Genomic DNA, 24,103 nt, shown 5'->3' on the forward strand with positions numbered 1-24,103 from the left:
AACCGACCGATATTAAGGCGGTGGTTGGTGATAACAAAAAACTGATCTTAGATAAGTTTTAGGCCCTTATCCAAAGAATAGTTGAAATTTTAAACGAATTGGACATTTTACTTAATAAGAAAGTTATAGCAATATTTTATTTTTCGAAAAAGCCCCCCATTTCCACCCCCATGATCTAATTTTCCCATTAACGAACTCGATCGAGATTTTTGGTCGTTATATTTTATATATCAATTTGAAAGTTATTGGCGTAAAATTACGGCAGTTATCGTGTCCACAAGAAATGGAAATATAAACTTTTGAACTGACGGTGGTTTTGGGGTCTTCGGGATGTGAAAAGCAAAGATATGTCGAAATTTTCCGGAAGTCGAATCACGGTACCCATTACAACAATAGGTAGCTTTCTTATAAAATTTACCTTAAAAAATGAGAAATTATTTTTCTTCTTACTAAATTCCTGTTTTTTTCGCATTTTTTTTCAAGAGGTAAGGCCCAAAAATCTTTTGCCAAGATAGTGGTGGACCAAGCTAAAATATAAAAGAAAACTAAGATTTTTAACCAAAATTTTGCAGTTCAAGCATAATCTCGTAAGACAAAAAAAAATCTTAGATTATTGGATAAAATGAATGACTGATTAATTCGTGTGACTTCTCCAAACTATACGTACCTGTATAGCTTTTATTTAATCGGGTACTGCAGACAGCTGAGTGTATTATTGTTTTAACGAGTCTACTTAGAACAGAACGAACGCAAGGATAGCGGGAAATTTATGAATTACCCTACTAATCGGAAGGTCTGGAAAACAGTCCCATGTTGATGAATCTTTATCTTATTCGGGCAGATATTTGTTGGTTTAATGTCGGTTATATATTGGTTTTTATTTATGTACGGAATTGTGAATTCCATTGCGATCCTCGAGACATTACTCGGGCTGACCTTAGCATACTAGCAATGTATTTTCGTTTTTCGCCAGGTACGATTCCATTTCAGTCCCTCAGCTGAAAAACAGTCGGTTCTAGCCCCTTCGGTTTACCAAGAATGCACTTGATGGGGCCCTTGTAATTGGAAGATGCAATGCATTCCCTTCACCGTAGAGAGTCGGATGTGCTGACGGTAAACCTAAATTGTAAGGTAAAGGAAGGATGGTTGGTGATTTTAAGTTTGATAAACCTTTCTTCACTGTCTCCACCTTCATTATCTCGCTTCTGCCGGGTAGGGAGTGTACTTACGTAACTATTATTACCAATATACAATAACTGATATTTCTGACCTCCATGGCGGACTGCTTTTCATCCCGAAAGTTCTCGGTTCAAATCCCGGTTAGGTTAGGCATTTTTCATACCGTAAAAAAATAGTTTATCTTAAGAAAGAAATGGTAGCTGTGAACGGGTACAGATTTGTAACTACGAAGAGAATAAATAAATAGTCGGGAAGTTTTCAGATATCTGCTAAAGCTTTGCCGATTCTATTTGGGGTCCGCAGGTATCTTCGTTTAACGTTTATATAATTAGTATAACATGTACAGGAACCAAACTGCAACAGTAATAATCGAAGAACATAAGAAAGAAGCCGTAATAAGAAAGGGAGTCCGACAAGGATGTTCCCTATCTCCGTTACTTTTTAATCTTTACATGGAACTAGCAGTTAATGATGTAAAAGAACAATTTAGATTCGGAGTAACAGTACAAGGTGAAAAGATAAAGATGCTACCATTTGCTGATGATATAGTAATTCTAGCCGAGAGTAAAAAGGATTTAGAAGAAACAATGAACGGCATAGATGAAGTCCTACGCAAGAACTATCGCGTGAAAATAAACAAGAACAAAACAAAAGTAATGAAATGTAGTAGAAATAACAAAGATGAACCACTGAATGTGAAAATAGGAGGAGAAAAGATTATAGAGGTAGAAGAATTTTGTTATTTCGGAAGTAGAATTACTAAAGATGGACGAAGCAGGTGCGATATAAAATGCCGAATAGCACAAGCTAAACGAGCCTTCAGTAAGAAATATAATTTGTTTACATAAAAAATTAATTTAAATGTCAGGAAAAGATTTTTGAAAGTGTATGTTTGGAGTGTCGCTTTATATGGAAGTGAAACTTGGACAATCGGAGTATCTGAGAAGAAAAGATTAGAAGCTTTTGAAATGCGGTGCTATAGGAGAATGTTAAAAATCAGACGGGTGGATAAAGTGACAAATGAAGAGGTATTGCAGCAAATAGATGAAGAAACTCGCATTTGGAAAAATATAGTTAAAAGAAGAGACAGACTTATAGGCCACATACTAAGGCATCCTAGAATAGTCGCTTTAATATTGGAAGGACAGGTAGAAGGGAAAATTTGTGTAGGCAGGCCACGTTTGGAATATGTAAAACAAATTGTTAGGGATGTAGGATATAAAGGGTATACTGAAATGAAACGACTAGCACTAGATAGGGAAACTTGGAGAGCTGCATCAAACCAGTCAAATGACTGAAGACAAAAAAAAAAAAATAAATAATTAGTATACTTCTAACTTGATACATTAATATACTAATGAGACGGAAATTGTAGTTAATTAGGATTTTACAACAGATCTTAGACATAAATTTAAAAATACTTGTAAATAATTAATTATTTATCTTGCAAATAGAAAGCGTTCGTTATGAAAAATGTTTCCATAGCATGTTAGTGAAAATTGTGTTACGATAAGTTTTAAGTTACTGGGATAACTAATATGCACAATAAACTAAAACCTTAACTCGCAACATCTTGACCGATTTGGTGTTGGTTAGTAACCATTTATAATCAGCCGCATCAGATTCTTTATCGCTGCAGAAAATCGAATTAACGTAAAAGTAACGAAAATAGTTTTGGTTTTAATGTCCGACGAAATTTTTTCGTTTCTATTATTTAAGAACATACAAATTTAAAAATAACTCGCATTAAATTACCAAACATATAAAACCAACGTTATTTAATAAATTAAAAAAAAAAAATTATTAAATAACCGAATTTAATTTATTACATTCGAGTAATATTTATATTTATTTTTAGGAAATACTTAAATTTTGGTTAGACCTTGGAGTCGACGGTTTCAGAATGGACGCCGTTAAGCATTTAATGGAAGATAAAAATTTACATGACGAATATTGTTTGCCAGCATACGCAACATGCGACGATGATTATCGTAAAATGAACCATAACTATACTACAGATTGGCCGAATACTTACGATTTAATTTACGAATGGAGAGAATTTCTCGATAATTATACTGCAAATTCTTCTGAAAAACAAACCAGGTAATCTTTTTATATATCTTTAAAATTATTTAACGTTTTGCCTTGCATATAAATTCTTCGATAACAATTTAAACTGAACGGTTCATTTCCAAAAATGTACAAATACTAATACAATGTTATATAACTTATTCTATCTATAACAAAGTTGAAAATGCCATCCGGTTCCATCCGAACCAACCAGCACTGCACCTATCGATATATTTTTTACATCTGTTTAGATTTCTCTCGTTTATTTCCAGGTTGATATCGGTAACGTTTCTCATCGCTCCAGAGCGTTAGATCGTTTTTGGGGACAAAGAAGTTCCGCAAATACGTATAAATAAGAAGTCCCACAAAGTACTCGTTTGTTTTAAAACGCAAACCAAGCAAAATACTTTTTAGAAAAGTTAATACAATAATTTCAGACAAAGAGGTTGACATCACTACCTATTGTTGTTTCATAATCTGCTGATATATTTATCTATTTTTTAATTATTTTTTTTTTTTATGAACAGGTTTTATTTTTTGTTATCTGTTGTTTTTATTAGAAAGAAATGCTTTTGTACACGGAAAAAAGGATTTTTATTGTAGAAAATCATTTAACAACTAAATCTTTTGTTTTGTGCCAAGAAGGTATTTAATTGCAGTTCCCTGGTATGAATGTACCGAATAAATTTTCAATTAACCGTTTGATAAAGAAGTATACAGAGGTACTAGCCCAGTTTTCGATTAGAGACGTAGCCGTAAACGTACTTAATGACGAAACATTTTTTTTTTCTTTCTTCTTCACCCCGAGAAGAAGAAATACTCCCAACCCCGTAGGGAAAGACACCCGCATTGTGACGCTTCCGGTTGCCACACCTCTCCCCCGTTTCTTGCCCTGATGGGCTTTAACGGGACAAGAAGGATTGCAGGATCGGGCCGGATCCAGCAGTTATCATTACACAGCCAAAGGAAGTATCCTTTACTCTAACAAGCCTCCACGTCTCGGCCCGCCGGTCGGATCTTACTTTGCGCCCGCCTCAAACCCCCAGAGTAGGATCCACCAGGCCCGGCTATGCCGTCCCTGGATTCCCACTCCGGAAGCCGGGACTCGGGTCTTTATTCCAGTGCCTCTAACGGGGACACCCCAAGTGGGGCATCCCCGCTTCCGATGACGAAACACTGAAAGAGGTTAAGGTAACCTTTTTAAACTCGCTTTACAAATCACTACGAAAAATTGTACAACAAAAAGAAATATCTCTGTATAGTGCCTTTAAAGTTACCGGACTACTTAATTTAAAGCCGAATTAAAGCTAAAATTTAAGGCTTTAATTCGGCTTTAAATTTAAGCCAAATTAACTTAAAAAATTCATGTATAACGTGAATTACACCCGGTTAATTATGCTGTTAGGCTCCATTATGTTAATGGTTTAATCAGTGTCTTCGGGAGAGGAATAAAGTGTTGGATAATATATTTTTTACAAATGAAATTTGGTTTCATTTGGGTAGTTCCGTTAACCGCTATCGCTATTGAAAATCCAACAATTCTCACATCATCCGTTCACGATCTCTACATCCACAGAAAATTACTGCAAGGGATGTAATTTCCAGGCGGAGAATAATTGACATCATATTTTTTGAAGGCAGTCTTAATGTAGAACTGTAACATGAAATTATAACGCAATTTATTGCAAATTTAGAATTAAATGAGAAAGATTCGTGTTCTCAACAATACATGGCTACATATCACATGGCAAGAGCAACAATGGATTAATTTTTGAGAAGTTTCTTGGGTGAAAAAATAATTCGACTAGCTTGAAAAGTTATGAAAAAATAATCCACATACCATTGAAGAACTGAAAGGTAAGATAACTCTAGAACTACAAGAGATTGGAAGAGCTTTGTCTTTTTGTCATTTGACTGGTTTGATGCAGCTCTCCAACATTTCCTATCTACTGCTAGTCGTTTCATTTCAGTATACCCTCTACATCCTACATCCCTAAAAATTTGTTTTATATATTCCAAACGTGGCCTGCCTACACAATTTTTTCCTTCTACCTGTCCTTCCAATATTAAAGCGACTATTCCAGGATGCCTTACTATGTAGCCTATAAGTCTGTCTCTTCTTTTAACTATATTTTTCCAAATGCTTCTTTCTTCATCTATTTGCCGCAATACCTCTTCATTTGTCACTTTATCCACCCGTCTGATTTTTTAAATTCTCCTATAGCACTGCATTTCAAAAGCTTCTAATCTTTTCTTCTCAGATACTCCGATCGTCCAAGTTTCACTTCCATATAAAGCGACACTCCAAACATATACTTTCAAAAATATTTTCCTGACATTTAAATTAATTTTTGATGTAAAAAAATTATATTTCTTACTGATGGCTCGTTTCGCTTGTGCTATTCGGCATTTTATATCGCTCCTGCTTCGTCCATCTTTAGTAATTCTACTTCCCAAATAACAAAATTATTCTACCTCCATAATCTTTTCTCCTCCTATTTTCACATTCAGTGGTCCATCTTTGTTATTTCTAATACATTTCATTACTTTTATTTTGTTCTTGTTTATTTTCACGCGATAGTTCTTGCGTAGGACTTCATCTATGCCGTTCATTATTTCTTCTAAATCCTTTTTACTCTAGGCTAGAATTACTATATCATCAGTAAATCGTAGCATCTTTATCTTTTCACCTTTTACTGTAACTCCGAATCTAAATTGTTCTTTAACATCATTAACTGCTAGATCCATGTAAAGATTAAAAAGTAACGGAGATAGGGAACATCCTTGTCGGACTCCCTTTTTTATTACGGCTTCTTTCTTATGTTCTTCGATTATTATTGTTGCTGTTTGCTAACTATTGTTAGCAATTGTTCTTCTATCTCTGTATTTGAACCCTAATTTTATTAAAATGCTGAACATTTTATTCCAGTCTACGTTATCGAATGCCTTTTCTAGGTCTATAAACGCCAAGTATGTCGGTTTGTTTTTCTTTAATCTTGCTTCTACTATTAATCTGAGGCCTAAAATTGCTTCCCTTGTCCCTATACTTTTCCTGAAACCAAATTGGTCTTCTCCTAACACTTCTTCCCCCACTCTTTATTGGAAGAGATACGCTTCGAAAATTGCACGGAATATGAAAAAAAGTGTAATAGCTTTCATTACCGAAAACGGTGGACCACTTTCAACATTCTTTATAAAAAAAATTGATCTCAATATTAATTTGCACAAATAATTGTAACATTTATAACTAATCTCGTTAATTATAGCACATTACTTTTCTTTAAATTGGGTTGTGTTCTAAAACACCCGATAGCTTAATTAATAGGAATAGAAAATCTTGATCGGTATTCAGTTACGATCGACATTCATATTCTTTCCGTTTAAAACCTCATACCGAATTTCCTCAGTATGACGGCCTAGAAAAACCTGTCGCTCATCCGAACACAACAAAGACAATGGAACTGCTGGATAATTTCCCCAGAGAGTTTAGCGTTCATATCGCTTTCGAAAACCAGTTGTATAATTACTCGTCTACTTGAAATATCATACCAGACATCTATTTTTCAACTGAAGAATTTAGAAAAAGAATAAAGACGGGTTGTATATGATTGAAAAAAATTGAGGACCATTGTTCCGTTCCACGTCGAGTCGTCAGTTGCTGCGATCTAGTGGGTGCTAGCGCTTACCAGAGAGTTTCGCTCGTACTAGGATTCGGCGCTCGAATCTGATCCAAGGCGGTCACGTCATACTGTTAGTCCGGATGGATTCCATTCTTTGTTCGGTTGAACGTTAGCTTTAGTGTTTTATTTAATTTTATATTTTTTTATTTTTATATGTCAAGTTATATGTTATTTTATAATTCATTTCATTAACTGTCAAGACAATTCATTAAACCATTATTCAACAAGCAACAAGGTGTTGTCTTCATTCATCACCTATGATCCAATTTCGCTCTAAAATCGACCAACCATAAAAAATAAGTTAAATGTATCGCCTTAAATTAACCCGATGAAGGAGTATTCAACAGTCTGCATAAACTGATTCATAGACGATGGAAGAATTTCACCATCGTATAATTTATACCACAATGTAAATTTAAAGTTTATCGGCTTATTTCCTCGATCTCTGATGAAGTGATTACATTTTCTCGTCTGAATATAATCACTTTTGTTGTTAAAACTTTATTTACTTCCTTGTACGAAATAAAGAAATTACAGTATCGCGAAAAATTTCGGTTTTCAGATTTCAACGGAAATATACATTTTCATCATCTCTGAATCCATTTTGAGTAGTTTCGGCGTAACGTCTGTACGTAAGTACGTATGTGCGGATATATCTCTTATAATACAAAAACTATTAGCCGTAGAATGTTGATATTTTGGATTTAGGACTGTTGTAAAATCTAATTGTGCACCTCTTCTTCTGACTCTAATCCACTGCACCAAAAAAGTCCAAAATCCAATTTTTTTTGGATTTTTGACTTTTCCTTAACTGCATTAATAAGCCCTCATTTACAGCTTTTCAACAATATATCATAAGTGGTACTTATTTTCATCGGTTTCAGAGTTATACCCAAATAAAATTTTAATTAATGAAATATTTTGAACTTACAAGGGGAAGACACGTCGGTTCCAATCCGACTTCATCTCCTTTTATCTTTTATTTCTTTTTTTAATTTAAATATATTGATTTATTAATAATTATTAACATCCGATTGTAAAAGAAAATTACAATAAATAATAACAATAAAAAAAAATATATATGAGAAAATATCAGTAGTTGTTAATGAAATAACATTTTGTATACTTTTCATTTTAAAAAAGTTTGAATATGTAATTTAATAGGCATACTATTAAATTAATAGGCATAACTGAGAATTAATTTTGGTTTAAGGAAGAGTAAAAAGTAAATCATAGGTATGTAGGTTGTTTTATAATCTAGATTTAACACCAATGTGAAGCCATAACGATTTAAAATAGTAGTAAAAATATTTCTTTGCACAATTTTGATGTTATATTTATTAATTCTATAAAAAATTATTAACTACTTATTTACGTCTGAGATTGTTATTTTTAAAATTAAAAATCAGAATTGAGTCGAATTATGAAGACGATTATAAAATTAGTTAAGCTAATTATAAATGTTAACATTACTAGGACAGGAACCAGTATTTTTTGAAAATCACAGACGGCAGTGACCATCCAAAAGAAAAAGACATCTATAGACCAAGGAAAAGATGTCATTAAAGTAATTTTTTCTACGGCTGTTATAACGTTTGAATTACGCGGTTGGAACCTGTATCATAATGAAACAGATTTTCATTATGATATAGGTGATCAAACGATCAAAAGCCAACTCTTTATAAGCAGTGACCGATCAGAAGCGAGTATTTTTAAATTATCTGCTACTTTTTTACTTTGATTTTAATCAGTTAGCAAGTAGAGGTTAATTTGAAAGTACACCATAATCTACATTACGGTGTTTATCCTTTTGTTAACACTGTCGGATTCTGAAGAAGAAAATGTCTTTAATACCTATCGATATTAGAAAAAAACCAAAAAATACGACTAATAAACCTATTGTCGCAGAAATCTATTGTTTAACGTATTTTTTGAAAGATTAAAAAATCTATTCCGTAAACAATGTATTATATTATAGATTTAAATCAGAGGTTCCCAAACTTATTTTTCTCATAGACCACTTTCAAAATTTTGCTGGTTCCGGTGGACCCCGTGCAGCTACATTTCTACCATATTTCCAGTCGACGGAAAATGTGAAGAAAAGATCTAACTATGAAAATTTGCGTTACGGCTGAGTTCCACGAACTAACAGTTTCCGAAAAAAAAGTGACAATCGATCGGCTAATTTTTGATTGACTGAGCTGTGAGTGGATGTCAAAAAAGTAAAGTTGGCCGATCAAAAAAATATTTATATTAGTGAAGAATCAAACAAGTTCATGCAAGATTGCTAACACACACACACCACAAGTCGTATTTCGTCCCTTTGCAAGTCTCGACACGTTCGTTGTACTGAATATGGAATATGCAAGTTTTTATAAGTAACAGTTGCTGAGCTTCTCAAAACATTATCTGCCTAGATTGATACGCAAAGTCAAGCCAACATTTTAGTTCTTCACTATCGAAACCAGATGAATTTTCGTGGACCCCCGCTTACGAATTGTGAACCCCTATTTTTTTGTCACGTCAACGTAGACCCCCGTCGAGTCTCCCGTGGACCCATGGGGGTCTACCTGGACCACTTTGGGAATCAATGATTTAAATAAATAATCCCAATGTTTTCTCAGCCGTTGAAAAAATATGGTACGCAACTTTCTATAATTGCCATTTATCAACCTCTTGCAAAGTTTACGACGCTCATCAAGGCTTATGCCGTAATATACTTTGCACTCGTGCATTAATTTCTCTCTTTTTTTGTTTACCGTTCGGAACCACCATAAGGTATTACTTCAGAGGATGATATGTATGTATGTAAATGAAGTGTAGTCTTGTACAGTCTCAGGTCGACCGTTCCTGAGATGCGTGGTTAATTGAAATCCAACCGATAAAGAACATCGGTATCTACGATCGAATATTCAAATCCGTATAAAAGTAACCTAATACCCACCGGGTTAATCTAACGGTAAACTAATCACCGCAAAACAGCTGATTTGGAAGTCGAGAGTTCTAAGGTTCAAATCATAGTAAATGCAATTAACTTCATACGGATTTGAATACTAGATCCTGGATACTGGTGTTTTTTGGTGGTCGGGATTCAGTTAACCACACATCTCAGGAACGGTCGATCTGAGACTGTACAGAACTACACTTCATTCATACATATCATCCTCTGAAGTATACCTTACGGTGGTTCCGGAGGCTAAACAGAAAAAGAGAGACTCGTGCATTAATGGCTATCATTATAGGCTCGTTGCATAATGTATTATAATGTGATAAGCAGAAATACTCTTTCAAAATATACAAATTTTAATATAAATTGAATTTTTTCTTTTATAAAACATACATTTTTCACTTTAGTTTTTACTTACTTAGTTATATATATATATATATATATATATATAAATAGAAAAAAATAATTAAAATTTTTGTTACAGAATAATGTTGTCCGAAGCTTACTCCAGTATAGAATACACAATGGAATATTACGGTAATAAGACACGACCGGGAGCACAATCCCCGTTCAATTTTATGTTATTAGGGCCTACCGTAGAATCGAATTCTTCGGTATACAAATATATCATAAATATGTGGTACGATAACATGCCCGAAGGGCACTGGGCCAACTGGGTGGTAAGTTGTTTTACATTAAAATTCACTCGAATTTTTAAATTAATTATTTTCGTTAAAAAAAGAAAATCTAAATTTAAGAATAATTCTTCTCCCAACCGAATCTCACACAATACGGGACAACAATGAGTCCATGGTGCAGGGCCAAAAATAGAGAAGCATATGTTTTTTACAAAAAAAAGTTGACAAAACAGACGTAGGTGTCAACCCTACAACTGTAGGTTGTTTCTAATGTATGACTTAAACACACAACTTCATTTAAAGTATCTTATTTAAATGTACTTTTTTTAAATTTAATTCAATGTTTCTAACCCTTTCAGCCTCAAGCCTATTTTGTAAGTACTAGTTAAAAGCCTGAAGCAATAAGTTTTTCAGAAAAAGTCGATGTTTGGTAGAAATGTCACAGAAATAACAATATACACGAAAGAATTATGAAAAAAATTTTAATTACTCAGTAAATTATGTTGAATGTGGTGCTGCAATCCAAAATGGTGTTACACCCTTGATTAATTATTTAAAAAATTAAATTCAACTTTTTTTCATTTAAAAAAAAAAAATACTGAATTTGTTCTTTATTTAAAAAAAATCCTTGCTATTTATATCTTATCTATCACCGTTTCTAAAAACTAAACTAATTTCTGAACAAAATTAAAAAAAATTCACTTAAATATTATTTACAGAGTTATTGAAATTTTTGTGTTACCATTTTTTTGTATCATTTATGCTTAGAAATTTAAATATAATTCTAAAATGGTGCGCTGAAAACATTTTACCAAACCAAGAGGTTGCCTGTGATGATACTGTACTCCATTAACTCTTAAGAGTATGTTTTCTAATTATCCCCATATTCAGTATGCAAGCGATAAAATCTTTCATTTCAGAAATTGTAATATTTTTCCATTTTCGGTACGGTTCAGACAGCCTATTTCTATTTGCATCTAAATATTGATCGGCTGATCTATTGGTTTCTTTCACCATCAAATAAATTAAATTTATTTGAATTTCAAATAAATTAAATGTAAATAATAAATAAAAATGAGTGAAATTCAGAGGTGAACTCTCTCAACCCTTCTACATAAAAACTGGATTGAGGCAAGGAGACGGCCTCTCACCACTCCTTTTTAACTGCGCCCTCGAATTTGTCATGAGAAAATAGTATGAAATAAATCCCAAAAATAGAAAAATGGGTACTAAGAAAAACTCCATCGCACTAAATTGCCTAGGATTTGCAGATGACCTCGCTCTTTTAGCAAATAATATTCAAGAAGCCAAAACACAAATCATGAGCCTTCAAAACCTAGCACAAAAGATAGGGCTTCATATCTCTTTCGAAAAAACTGAACTAATGGCCATAGATCCTCTGGTAATAGAGCACATTACGGTAAACAATCAGAAAATTAAAATAGTAAAACAATTTAAATATCTAGGGGAAATAATAACTTATAATTTAAATGAAAAAGTGACATGGCAAAACAGGACAAATAAAATGATTAAATCCCAAAAATTAACTCGGTCAACATATAACAAAAAATGCCTTTCTGCTAAAACAAAACTTAAACATTATAAAACTGTAGTACAGCCAGAAGTCACCTACGGAAGCGAGACCCTTTTCAAAATCACTCAGAAAAACCGAATCGAAAAAATTCTGAAAATAGAGAGGAGAATTGTCAGAACGTGTATCAATAAAAAACACCAAAAAGAAGGTCGATGGTGGATTGTGCCAAATGAGGTGGTGTATCGAGAAATAGAGCCTGTTACTGATACTATGCGGAAAAAAAGAATCTCTTTCTTCGGTCATCTCATAAGGACACCGCAAACAAGACTGTCAAGAAATATCATTGAAAAGCTCTGGTTCCAAAAGCTAGAAGTAGGATGGATCAAAGAAATTAGAGAAGATATGAAAGAATTGGGAATTTCCCTGACCGACCTACAGAATAAAACTGGAAAAATTACAAAGCTAAAAGACAAAAGCATTAGATTTAAACAAAAGACAGACAAACGACAAAGTACAACGAAGAGGGTGTTTACGGATGAAGAAAAGAAAGCAAGATCTCAACGGATGAAGAAATACTGGGCAGCTCGGAAGAGTAAAATAACACGCTTTTCTCAGAAAAGATCCGACTAAAATTGACTTAAGTGGTCCCATGTTGGCCGTAAAGCATAATAAATAATAATAAATAAAAATAAATTATAGGTGTGGAACCTGGATTAGGCATATGTTTTGGGCCGGGGAGTTCCAAAAATTGATGTGGAAGAGGGACATTATCTTCCGGTTCAATGTTTCTCTATGCCTCATCTTCTTCTGAATCCCCATCACTATCACTTGTGATTAATTCATCATCTTCATCAGCCCCACTGTCATAGATAATTCGAAATCGCTATCAGTATCATCAACAAAAAAGTAATTAATTTCTGCATCGGTAAGACGTCTACAACGCCCGGACATTGTAGAAAAAAAAAACACCGAACTAACGAATAAATCTGAATATTTTACGGATCACGGTAACTAAAACTACAACTAACACTATAATTGAAACTCTAATTCCATAAAATAATATTATAATACCTATAAAAAATCCCTTATAAACGCACGGAGTAACCAAAACGTAACCGTGAATGCACGGAACAAACTTCTGTTTACATCAGAGATTATCGAAATTTTGAAATCGATTATTCTCTAAAATACGTATCGTAAAATGAAAACAAACTACACTATCGATATCTACGAATTGTAAGCTTTAATAAAAGATACTATATGAGCGATCTAGCAGTAACTTAAAGAAATATATGAACATAAAAACTAGATACAGATATATCGTAAGGATGAGACTTTTAGCACAAGTACTCATGTACGATATATCTCGTTATCTTGAAGCTCTAAAGGGCTAATAAAAGCGCGTATGTTTACCGTATTTAATTCGTGCCGGTGTGTGGCTAAACTAGCGGCGAATAACTAAACTAATGTAATTTCATAACTAACTTAAAACAAATTTCGCTTGTACGGTTGGGAGGCTGGTGTAGCCGTGAGGCTTAACGCACCAGATACAGAGTCGTCCGGGAACGAGATCCCAGCCAGACCGAGTTAAATTTTTATACTTTAAATATTATTAATTTATTTAATTCTACCGATGTGACGTCACAAGTTGTAGCAGACGACTACAACTGTGGTTTTTGGGGCGGGAATGCGATTTCGAAAACTTTTTTGTACATATTGTTACTTTTTTATTTGATGACAAAATGTACCTAAGAAAAATGTGACCTTAACTATGTGAAATCTTAAGATACTGCTCGTACAGCCAACAACACAAGTAATTTCGAAGGGTTTGTACCTCTCGGTCTACTAAATTATAATGTGCTTATAAAACTCATCTACACACCGTTCCCGAATTGCAGAGCAAAATTGGACGATTTATAGCTGCAGTTCCTCAACAAACGTTACACAACACGTGTTTAAGAACGTGCTATATCGAATTGAATTATGTGAATCGCATAATGGAGACCACTTTCAGCTTATTTTCCCAAAAGGTTGCGTCACTTTTTAATTAATAATTATATAATCATACAATGAAGAATAAATTTCCGTAGAAGAATTTATATTTCATGACAGAAATATACTACCTAAGCAGTTATGAAAGAACTTTTCAAATAAATTTCATAAACTATTGAAAACTGGATTTAAAATCAAAAGATCGGTATTTTTCTTTCTTTTATTTATTTTTTTTTTGGGGGGGGTTGATAAAATTACACCGAAGCTTTGAAAATCTTTTACGTGTAACAAAGAAGTAGAGTTTTGTAGCGTATGAAAAATTCCATAATACCTGACTGGGATTCGAACTCAGGACCTCCGGATGAACGGCCTAGACGCTACCATTCCGCCACGGAAAACGGGATCCAACAAAAAATTATGATATTTAATGACTTATTTTCTATGAATTTTTCAAAACGCGAAATTTCTACTGAATCGGTCGGAAAATAAAATACTCTCAACCGATTAGTGATGTAAATCTTTTGATGGGTATTCGTCTACAGACAGAAAAAAAATTGACTGTTACCGTACAACTTAGATTTTTAAGTACAGATTATCTGTCGCATAAGTCTTAAGAAAAATAGAGCCGGAGTAGAAATTAAAATTTTAAAATAAATATTTATAATAATCCTATCAAAATACTAATTTTTCTAGCGGCGAGAGGAGGAGGGGAAATTATTGTTTTATTGTAAAAGAAGAAGATTAAATTCAAAACTTTTCTAATGAAAAAATTTTTTAAATACGGGTTTTAATTGTTTAAATTAATAGTTCTGTTTACCAACTTATTATTTTTGCGTTCTCGTCTAGATAGCGCTATACAGAGCTACAGCTCTAATAGGGAAAGTATTACAATCGGTCCAATTTGTGTATATGCGTTTTCCACCGGATCTTTACGTTTGACACCTAAATACCCAAAAAACCGGATGGAAATTTTTCGAATTTTAATATTCGTATGTGTGTTCAGTGTTTTCCTATATCTCCAGAACTATTGCACCGATTTTTACAAAACTTGATCAGATTACTTCTACAGAGTGATTTTTTTTAATCCTGTTACCCAATTGTTAATGTCTGGTAATTTTTTTTCTAAGAAAGGGAAATTTTGTTTTGTGACACGAAGTCGGTAGCGCTACTCAACCGGTACAGATACGGCAGTGTGAGTTGATTCTCCTTGAGCTGTGTAAATTTTTGTGCCGTTTCCGGTCGTGTTACGAACGGAATGTCTTAGAACAACGAGTTTTCATTCTTGAACAATATTTTGCTACGAAATCGTACGCGAGTGTAAAAGAATCATTTCAAATTAAATTTGTTGGTGTTTCTGCGTCAAAAAAAATGTCAATTTCTAGGCTAGCAAACCAATTTCGAGAGACAGGTAGTGTTTGCGACAGAAAACGTAGTTGTCGAGCAACTCGCTTGACAGATGACGTTTTAGAGAATGTGAAAACAAGATTGCTCAATTCTCCACGGAAAAGATTACGAAAACTTTCCACGCAAGTCGGTTTGTCATATTCGAGTGTTCAGAAAGCCGCTAAAAAATTTAATTTGCATCCGTATCGCGTATGATTGATTAGTCCAAGAACGTCAGCCTCCAGATTTAAACAAGCGATTGCAATATTGCCGTCGGTTTAGGTCTCTCGTAAACGATAACGGAATCGAATTTTTAAACACAGTGTTCTTTAGTGATGAAGCTTGGATCCATCTCGACGGTTATGTGAACAGTCAAAACTGTCGAATTTGGGCGGTTGAAAATCCTAACGCTTTACAATACAAATCTTTGCATCCTGAAAAAATTGGTGTGTGGTGTGCGATATCTCGTCATCGTATAGTCGGACCCGCATTCTTCAAACAGACAGTAAACGGTGAAGTATACAGGAATATTGTGTACCAATTTGTGTCCCTCCTGGAACCTCAAGAACGGTATTGCTGGTTTCAGCAAGATGTCGCTACATGCCACACGTCTCGGGAAACCGTGGATTTTTTTCTGCAAGAGTTCTTTGATGATCGAATTATAAGAAAGGGCTTATGGCCTCCAAGGTCCCCAGACCTCACATATCCTGACTACTTTTTGTGAGGCTATATTAAGTCCGAGGCCTTCAAAAACAATCCTCACACTATTGATGAACTTAAAGTCAATATTACAGACTTAATCGCGAATATTTCCAACGCAACTCTTAAAAAGGTTTCTGCTAATATGCTGAAAAGAGTCCGTGCGTGTATAACCGCAAGGGGTGGGCATTTTGAGCATATTCTTTAACAATTATGTAAGTAATAGCTTTTTATTAAGTCTCTTTTGTAAGTAAAAAATACATTTTTTATTCCACCTAAATTTCCTTTTCTTAAATTACATTTAACATTGGGTAACAGGACTAAAAAATTACTCTGTATTATATAAAAATTAAGCCAGAATAGTTCATATTGACTGATATAAGAAACTTACCTACTTATATTTTTAATGGTTACAGTATAATTTCCATCAAAAAGGTACAACAAATGCTTTGAGAATGTAGTAAAAAAAAAAATATATATATATATATATATATAAAAGCAAATATAGTAAAATTAATTACACAACAACTGCCTAAAAAGGATTGTAATGTATTTAGGATGTATTTTTGTTCCTACGTAGCAGCTCAACGGCTGAACCGATTTGCATGTATGACCTTTTGTTGGAATCCTTACGTTATCGGTTGTGTCATATTTATATATATATAATAAATAAATTTCAAAAATTATACTATATACAAAACTGTCCCCCGCACGCTGTTTAATTATCCTATATTAAAGAGCAACGTTTATCAGAAATGGTTTGTTTTTGTGCCATACGTTTTTTAATTTTTAATATTTATTTTTAAAAATAATTGCATTAATAAATTGTTTATTAAATTTTAAAGTTATTGAACAATTATATTTTAACCTAAATGGTCCTAAATATTTGTGATGAAATAATCTTTTCGTAATTAGCCTAAGGTAGTAAATTTCTCGGAAGGGAATGTTCAAGTTTACTTCAAAAGGATTTTTTTTCACCATAAGGTCGGCTTTTTAGCCGACCTTATGGTAATTTGAATTTCATTTAAAATAGTTCCAGATTATTCATATATATTATGAATAAATAATATTCCAAATTGAATATACTTTTGATTTATAATTGTTTATATATTTACAGAATTATCATTTATGAAATAATTCTAAGTGTAACAACGATGAAATTTCAATTAGTTTTTTTTTTTTTTTAATATCATATTTATTAAGGAATTTATGTAAATATTATTTAATATTATTTTTCTAATTTGTTTTAATAGACAGGAAACCACGATAACCATAGAGTTGCTGCAAGAGTAGGAAACGAGTTGGTTGATGGTTTTTACATGTTATCGATGTTACTTCCTGGAACAGCAGTGACATACCAAGGAGAAGAGATCGGCCAACCCGATACTCCTGTTCGAAAAGATCAAATACGCGATCCGAACAATAATGGTGGTGGTGCAGTCGACGTCAGGGATCCAGAGCGCGGTCCCTTTTTGTGGAATGACTCCGAAAACGCCGGTAAATTTTTATTTAATTATTAACTTTAATTAATTTTTTCTTTAAATCGTTGAAGCAGTATCTAATGCAACAAGCCTATACTGATAGCTATTAATACCACGAATGAAAAATTACTTGCGGCACAAGGAGTGTCGTAAACTTTGCAGGAGTTCGTTAATGGCCATTATAGAAAGTTACATACCGTATCAAGAAGTATAGTATAGTATAGTATAGTATTTTTTTTTTTTTTTTTTTTTTTTGTCTTCAGTCATTTGACTGGTTTGATGCAGCTCTCCAAGATTCCCTATCTAGTGCTAGTCGTTTCATTTCAGTATACCCTCTACATCCTACATCCCTAACAATATGTTTTACATATTCCAAACGTGGCCTGCCTACACAATATTTCCCTTCTACTTGTCCTTCCAATATTAAAGCGACTATTCCAGGATGCCTTAGTATCTGGCCTATAAGTCTGTCTCTTCTTTTAACTATATTTTTCCAAATGCTTCTTTCTTCATCTATTTGCCGCAATACCTCTTCATTTGTCACTTTATCCACCCGTCTGATTTTTAACATTCTCCTATAGCACCACATTTCAAAAGCTTCTAATCTTTTCTTCTCATATACTCCGATTGTCCAAGTTTCACTTCCATATAAAGCGACACTCCAAACATACACTTTCAAAAATCTTTTCCTGACATTTAAATTAATTTTTGATGTAAACAAATTATATTTCTTACTGAAGGCTCGTTTAGCTTGTGCTATTCGGCATTTTATATCGCTCCTGCTTCGTCCATCTTTAGTAATTTTACTTCCCAAATAACAAAATTCTTCTACCTCCATAATCTTTTCTCCTCCTATTTTCACATTCAGCGGTCCATCTTTGTTATTTCTACTACATTTCATTACTTTTGTTTTGTTCTTGTTTATTTTCATGCGATAGTTCTTGCGTAGGACTTCATCCATGCCGTTCATTGTTTCTTCTAAATCCTTTTTACTCTCGGCTAGAATTACTACATCATCAGCAAATCGTAGCATCTTTATCTTTTCACCTTGTACTGTTACTCCGAATCTAAATTGTTCTTTAACATCATTAACTGCTAGTTCCATGTAAAGATTAAAAAGTAACGGAGATACGGAACATCCTTGTCGGACTCCCTTTCTTATTAGGGCTTCTTTCTTATGTTCTTCAATTGTTATTGTTGCTGTTTGGTTCCTGTACATGTTAGCAATTGTTCTTCTATCTCTGTATTTGACCCTATTTTTTTTAAAATGCTGAACATTTTATTCCAATCTACGTTATCGAAAGCCTTTTCTAGGTCTATAAACGCCAAGTATGTTGGTTTGTTTTTCTTTAATCTTCCTTCTACTATTAATCTGAGCTCTAAAATTGCTTCCCTTGTCCCTATACTTTTCCTGAAACCAAATTGGTCTTCTCCTACACTTCTTCCACTCTCCTCTCAATATAGTATATAGTTATAAGTTCCTTATAGTATAGTATAAAGTTCCTTAAAACTGCGCCGGTAAGAGTCCGCAGAAGTGGACGGCACGGCGAAGTCAATGAACTATGTTTCCAAATGTGACCTAATCTAAAAGTGAAGTAAAAACGAGTAAAATAATTAAAAAATAAGCATGAAACATTATATTTTAATTCAGTTAGATTTGTATTAAACAATTTTTTCATAAAATACCTCGAATTTTGTTATACAACGTTTTTTTCTTCCATTTTAAGAACCGCGAAACTCGAATAACACTTTTTCCTCATAAACGTGGGTTTACGAATCGTACCGCTAAATAGCAGTGGTTAATAGTACTAGGAAGCGTACATAAACTTGGTAATGTACCTTAAATAATCAAATTTTTTTTAATAGAAAATATACTACAGCTTGTTTTAATAGTAAATGCTGTTATGTAAATGAAAGTACTGAAGATGAAACATTTTTTTTAATTCCCATCACATCATTAAAAAAAAAAAAGAGTATTAATTTACAAGAGATTATAGCTGCTAATAAAACACAAAAAAACCACGAACAGTAGGAAACTGTTGCAAATGTGGCAACAAAGATTTGTTACATAAAACAGAAATAAATTCGAGCGGTAAAATTTATTTTTTACAATTATAACTAATTGATGAATTTAATAGTAATATAAAAAGTGTGTCCACAGATACGATAAAAATCGAGAGTTACACTTACAAAGTAATAAATAAAATATTACATCACTGATCTTCGATTCGTGAAGGTCATTATAATAATTTTATTAAAAAAGGAAAAATAAAATATGAAGTAAACGATATGACTATCGACAAAAAAGTAATGAAAAAATGTATATTTCTTTGTTCTAGAAAGGTAATAAATTTTACCTAGTTACCTAATAGTAATTTACTAATTATCTAGTGATTTACCTAATTTTATTAAATTTCTTAAGTAGTATATAAATCCAACAAAATGATAATAAAGTTGTAAACCGTACGGTAAGAGTCTTGCAGTTCTTCCGTTCAAAAAAAAAAAAATTTCTGTAATATAAATAAAACAATTTTTAACAAAATGATACTGACATACATTTCTATTATCAAAATCTGTTATTGAGAATTTTGTTTAAAAAAAAATCATGTTAAATTAATAGATCATAAACTATGTTTAAGCGTTCCATATAATAAGCAAAAATTATTAAACAAATGTTGTCTTAAGTCATTTGACTGGTTTGATGCAGCTCTCCAAGATTCCCTATCTAGTGCTAGTCGTTTCATTTCGGTATACCCCCTACATCCTACATCCCTAACAATTTGTTTTACATATTCCAAACGTTGCCTGCCTATACAATTTTTTCCTTCTACCTGTCCCTCCAATATTAAAGCGACTATTCCAGGATGCCTTAAAATGTGGCCTATAAGTCTATCTCTTCTTTTAGCCATATTTTTCCAAATACTTCTTTCTTCATCTATTTGCCGCAACACTTCTTCATTTGTCACTTTATCCACCCATCAGATTTTTAACCTTCTCCTATAGCACCACATTTCAAAAGCTTCTAATCTTTTCTTCTCAGGTACTCCTCCGATCGTCCAAGCTTCACATACAAATAAAGCGATGCTCCAAACATATACTTTCAAAAATCTTTTCCTGACATTTAAATTAATTTTTAATGTAAACAAATTATATTTCTGAAGGTTCGTTTCACCTGTGCTATTCGGCATTTTATTTTTATGTGCTATTCCTGCTTCGTCCATCTTTAGTAATTCTACTTCCCAAATAACAATATTCTTCTACCTCCATAATCTCTTCTCTTCCTATTTTTGCATTCATTTTTGAAAGTGTATGTTAGGAGCGTCGCTTTATATGGAAGTGAAACTTGGACGATCGGAGTATCTGAGAAGAAAAGATCAGAAGCTTTTGAAATGCGGTGCTATAGGAGAATGTTAAAAATCAGAAGCATTTGGAAAAATATAGTTAAAAGAAGAGACAGACTTATAGGCCACATACTAAGACATCCTGGAATAGTCGCTTTAATATTGGAAGGACAGGTAGAAGGGAAAAATTGTGTAGGCAGGTCACGTTTGGAATATGTAAAACAAATTGTTAGGGATGTAGGATGTAGAGGGTATACTGAAATGAAACGACTAGCACTAGATAGGGAATCTTGGAGAGCTGCATCAAACCAGTCAAATGACTGAAGACAAAAAAAAAGTAAATAAACGAATTAAAATTTACGAAAATGATTTAGTCGTTCCAAAGAATAACAAACTTTCATGCGTACTAAAAAAATTGGGATGTTGTATTATTCACAATGAACTAAATAGTATATCATGTTGATATACTATTTGAAATTCAAAGGTTATTCAGCCCCGAAAGTGACAACTTCAAGGATGAAGGTGATTGAACATCATTTCCTTCATATGAACAGTTTCTTTATTCGCAGATGTCATACATCACAGTAAACTTAATCAAAATGACAAAAAAAAAATTTCGTTTGGTAATAAAATGAAAAATCACCGAAGTTTTTGTGATATCTATTTTTTGCTTGTTTTTCTTTAACTCGCAATGTTTATTATTCATTAATTTAACATACTACCTGAAATTTTGCACAGTTAATAAGGTCAGGTGACAATACAATAATCCACCATTACTTTTGCAAACATCCCTCGCTATAAATTTATAAAATATTTATAAGCGAAAAAAAGATTTTTGTTAATTTACAATTGTATTTCCCGGGTGATGATAACCCCCAGGCGTTTTTCGCCCATAAACACAAAAAAAAAAAAAAAAATTGTATTTCAATAATCAAAAACATCACTAATTTGTTACTTTGTATAGTAAATGTTTGATTGAAAATTTGGTAATTATTTAGTTGAGATGCCTCACCTCGAAATCACAAAAAGCATACCAGATTCATTCAAAAATAATATTTTTTCATTTAATGATGCATTTTAAAATTTACATAGTGATACAAATAACACACAACACAATGAAAATCGAAAAAAATACTTAAATAAGTATTTTTTTATGGCAATTTCAATGTATGATGGTATCTTTTGAAGTCTAAATTAACCTACTAATTAAACTCATGCAATATAAGATAATTCAAGGGAGACCAGCTTCTGTGACTGGGCGACGGGGGCTCTTTGGAGTTGTCGCTTGTCGATCGCCCCGTGGGGACGCCTTCCGGTCATCCAGATTCGGATAGTAGAGCGTCTGGGTGATCACGCAGGGGCTGTACATACCATATGCTTAGATTCGGCCCCTGAATGATAAGACGGGAGGTTTTTCTAGCGGGTGAGAGCCCCACACTGCCGTCAGTGTGAGTTTGACGGCGGCTGGAAGAGCTTTTCCTCCCCCTACTGAAAATAAAAGTACGATAATACTAAAAAATATAAAATAAGTTTTTAAAATGTTTTGTAATATTATTATTTTAAATAATGTATCCCAAGATCTGGTAAAAAATAAATTACAAAATTGATAACAACCATTTTAATTTCCACCTAAAATATATGATAATATCTTACTATCTAATTGAATCGGCTAAAGAATTCCGTCGGTGAGAATATCGAGAGAACAACAAAGATTACTTACTATCGACGAGAAATAATTTGAACAGGTTGATAGTTTTAAAACTTTCGAAGCAAAATAAAATTTGATTTAAATTGTACTGAAGAAATAAGCAGAATTGGGAATTGTAAAATGGTGTTTGACAAGGTTAGAAATCTGATTAATATTGATTTGAGAAAGAATCTTCCAAAGTTTTGTTTGGAGTCTGGTTTATATATTTAGCGTATGACACCGAGACACAAAACCAATCATAGTAAAAAATTACAAACAAATTAATATAAGCTACTGATTCTGGAGTCGCCATCAAAAAATCTTCATGAGTCCCTTCATAAGCTGTCCTAGGGCAAACTTCTGTGTTGTGTTTAACAGTTTGATTTTCATCACACTCGCAAAGGGGCGTCGGTGTTTTACTGCATTTATACAGGAAATCTGGTATTATACAGGAGTCTGTATAATCAAGTGCGTAAACATGGATAATAAAAAAGGAGAAACTCAATATCTGGAAACTTTTGAAACGTGGCTATATAGAAAAATGCTGTTTATCAACTGGAGAGAGAGAATTACTAACGCTCACGTCTTGACAAATATAAGTGAAAGCAGAAGTACGATTAAGACAACACAAAAAATAAAAACTAATTTGATAGGCCACATTCTAAGACATGACTGCATTCAAAAAGTAATAATTAAAGGAAAAATTGCGGGTGTGAGAGGAAGAGGAGAAAAGAGGATAGGAATGTTAAATGATTTGAAAGGTAGACAAAGATACGATAATTTAAAAGAAAAAACTCAGGACAGGCTTGATGGAAAATGATATATCTTTGATATCTGTCTATAGACAGTTCCACTATAAAAAAAGAAAAAAATGTTAAACCTAATTTTAAATTGTTTAACTTTAAATTCTAATATGTTCACAGGTTTTACAAGTGCTAAAATTCCCTGGGAACCCGTTCATCCATCATATTGGAAAATTAACCTTGAAGCACAGAAAAATGCAACGAAAAGTCATTATAAGGTGTATAAACAATTAGCCCAATTACGTACGATGCCGACTTTTCAAAGAGGAGATCTTGATATATACACTATCACAACATGGGTTCTCGCATTTTCCAGGTCAGTACGCATTTTTATTTTACATGGTATTATTATACAGGGCGTTTCATAATGTTTTTAGGGGTTACAAAAATTCAGTACAAAAAAAGTATTTCACTTACCTAAATGAAAGTTATACGAAGTGATGCAGAGATTCAAACAATTTTTGTTAAAATCTATAAATGATCAATATATGCTCCTCTGGTGACACGGCACACATCAACATGAAAGTCTAGCTCTTGCCAAACTCGTTCTAACATGTCATTTTCGATAGAGTTGATCCTTTAGCTCAGCGATATCGTGCGGCATCGGTGGGATAAACACCTTATCTTTCACATAACCCCAGAGAAAAAGATCACATGGCGTGAGGTCTG

General features: G+C 33.0%; 1 protein-coding gene across 1 annotated transcript in view; it reads left to right on the forward strand.

Annotated features, from left to right (window-relative positions):
• LOC142332729 (maltase 2-like) overlaps positions 1-24,103 on the forward strand; it is a 60,788-nt gene that overhangs the window by 26,353 nt on the left and 10,332 nt on the right. Inside the window, exons 5-8 of the mRNA XM_075379326.1 lie at positions 3,038-3,282; positions 10,361-10,556; positions 17,376-17,619; positions 23,555-23,750. Of these exons, the coding sequence (XP_075235441.1) occupies positions 3,038-3,282; positions 10,361-10,556; positions 17,376-17,619; positions 23,555-23,750 (881 nt within the window). The remainder of the gene's footprint in view (positions 1-3,037; positions 3,283-10,360; positions 10,557-17,375; positions 17,620-23,554; positions 23,751-24,103) is intronic.

The sequence above is a fragment of the Lycorma delicatula genome, chromosome 12 (genome assembly GCF_047948215.1).
Source record: "Lycorma delicatula isolate Av1 chromosome 12, ASM4794821v1, whole genome shotgun sequence".
Classification (NCBI taxonomy): domain Eukaryota; kingdom Metazoa; phylum Arthropoda; class Insecta; order Hemiptera; family Fulgoridae; genus Lycorma; species Lycorma delicatula.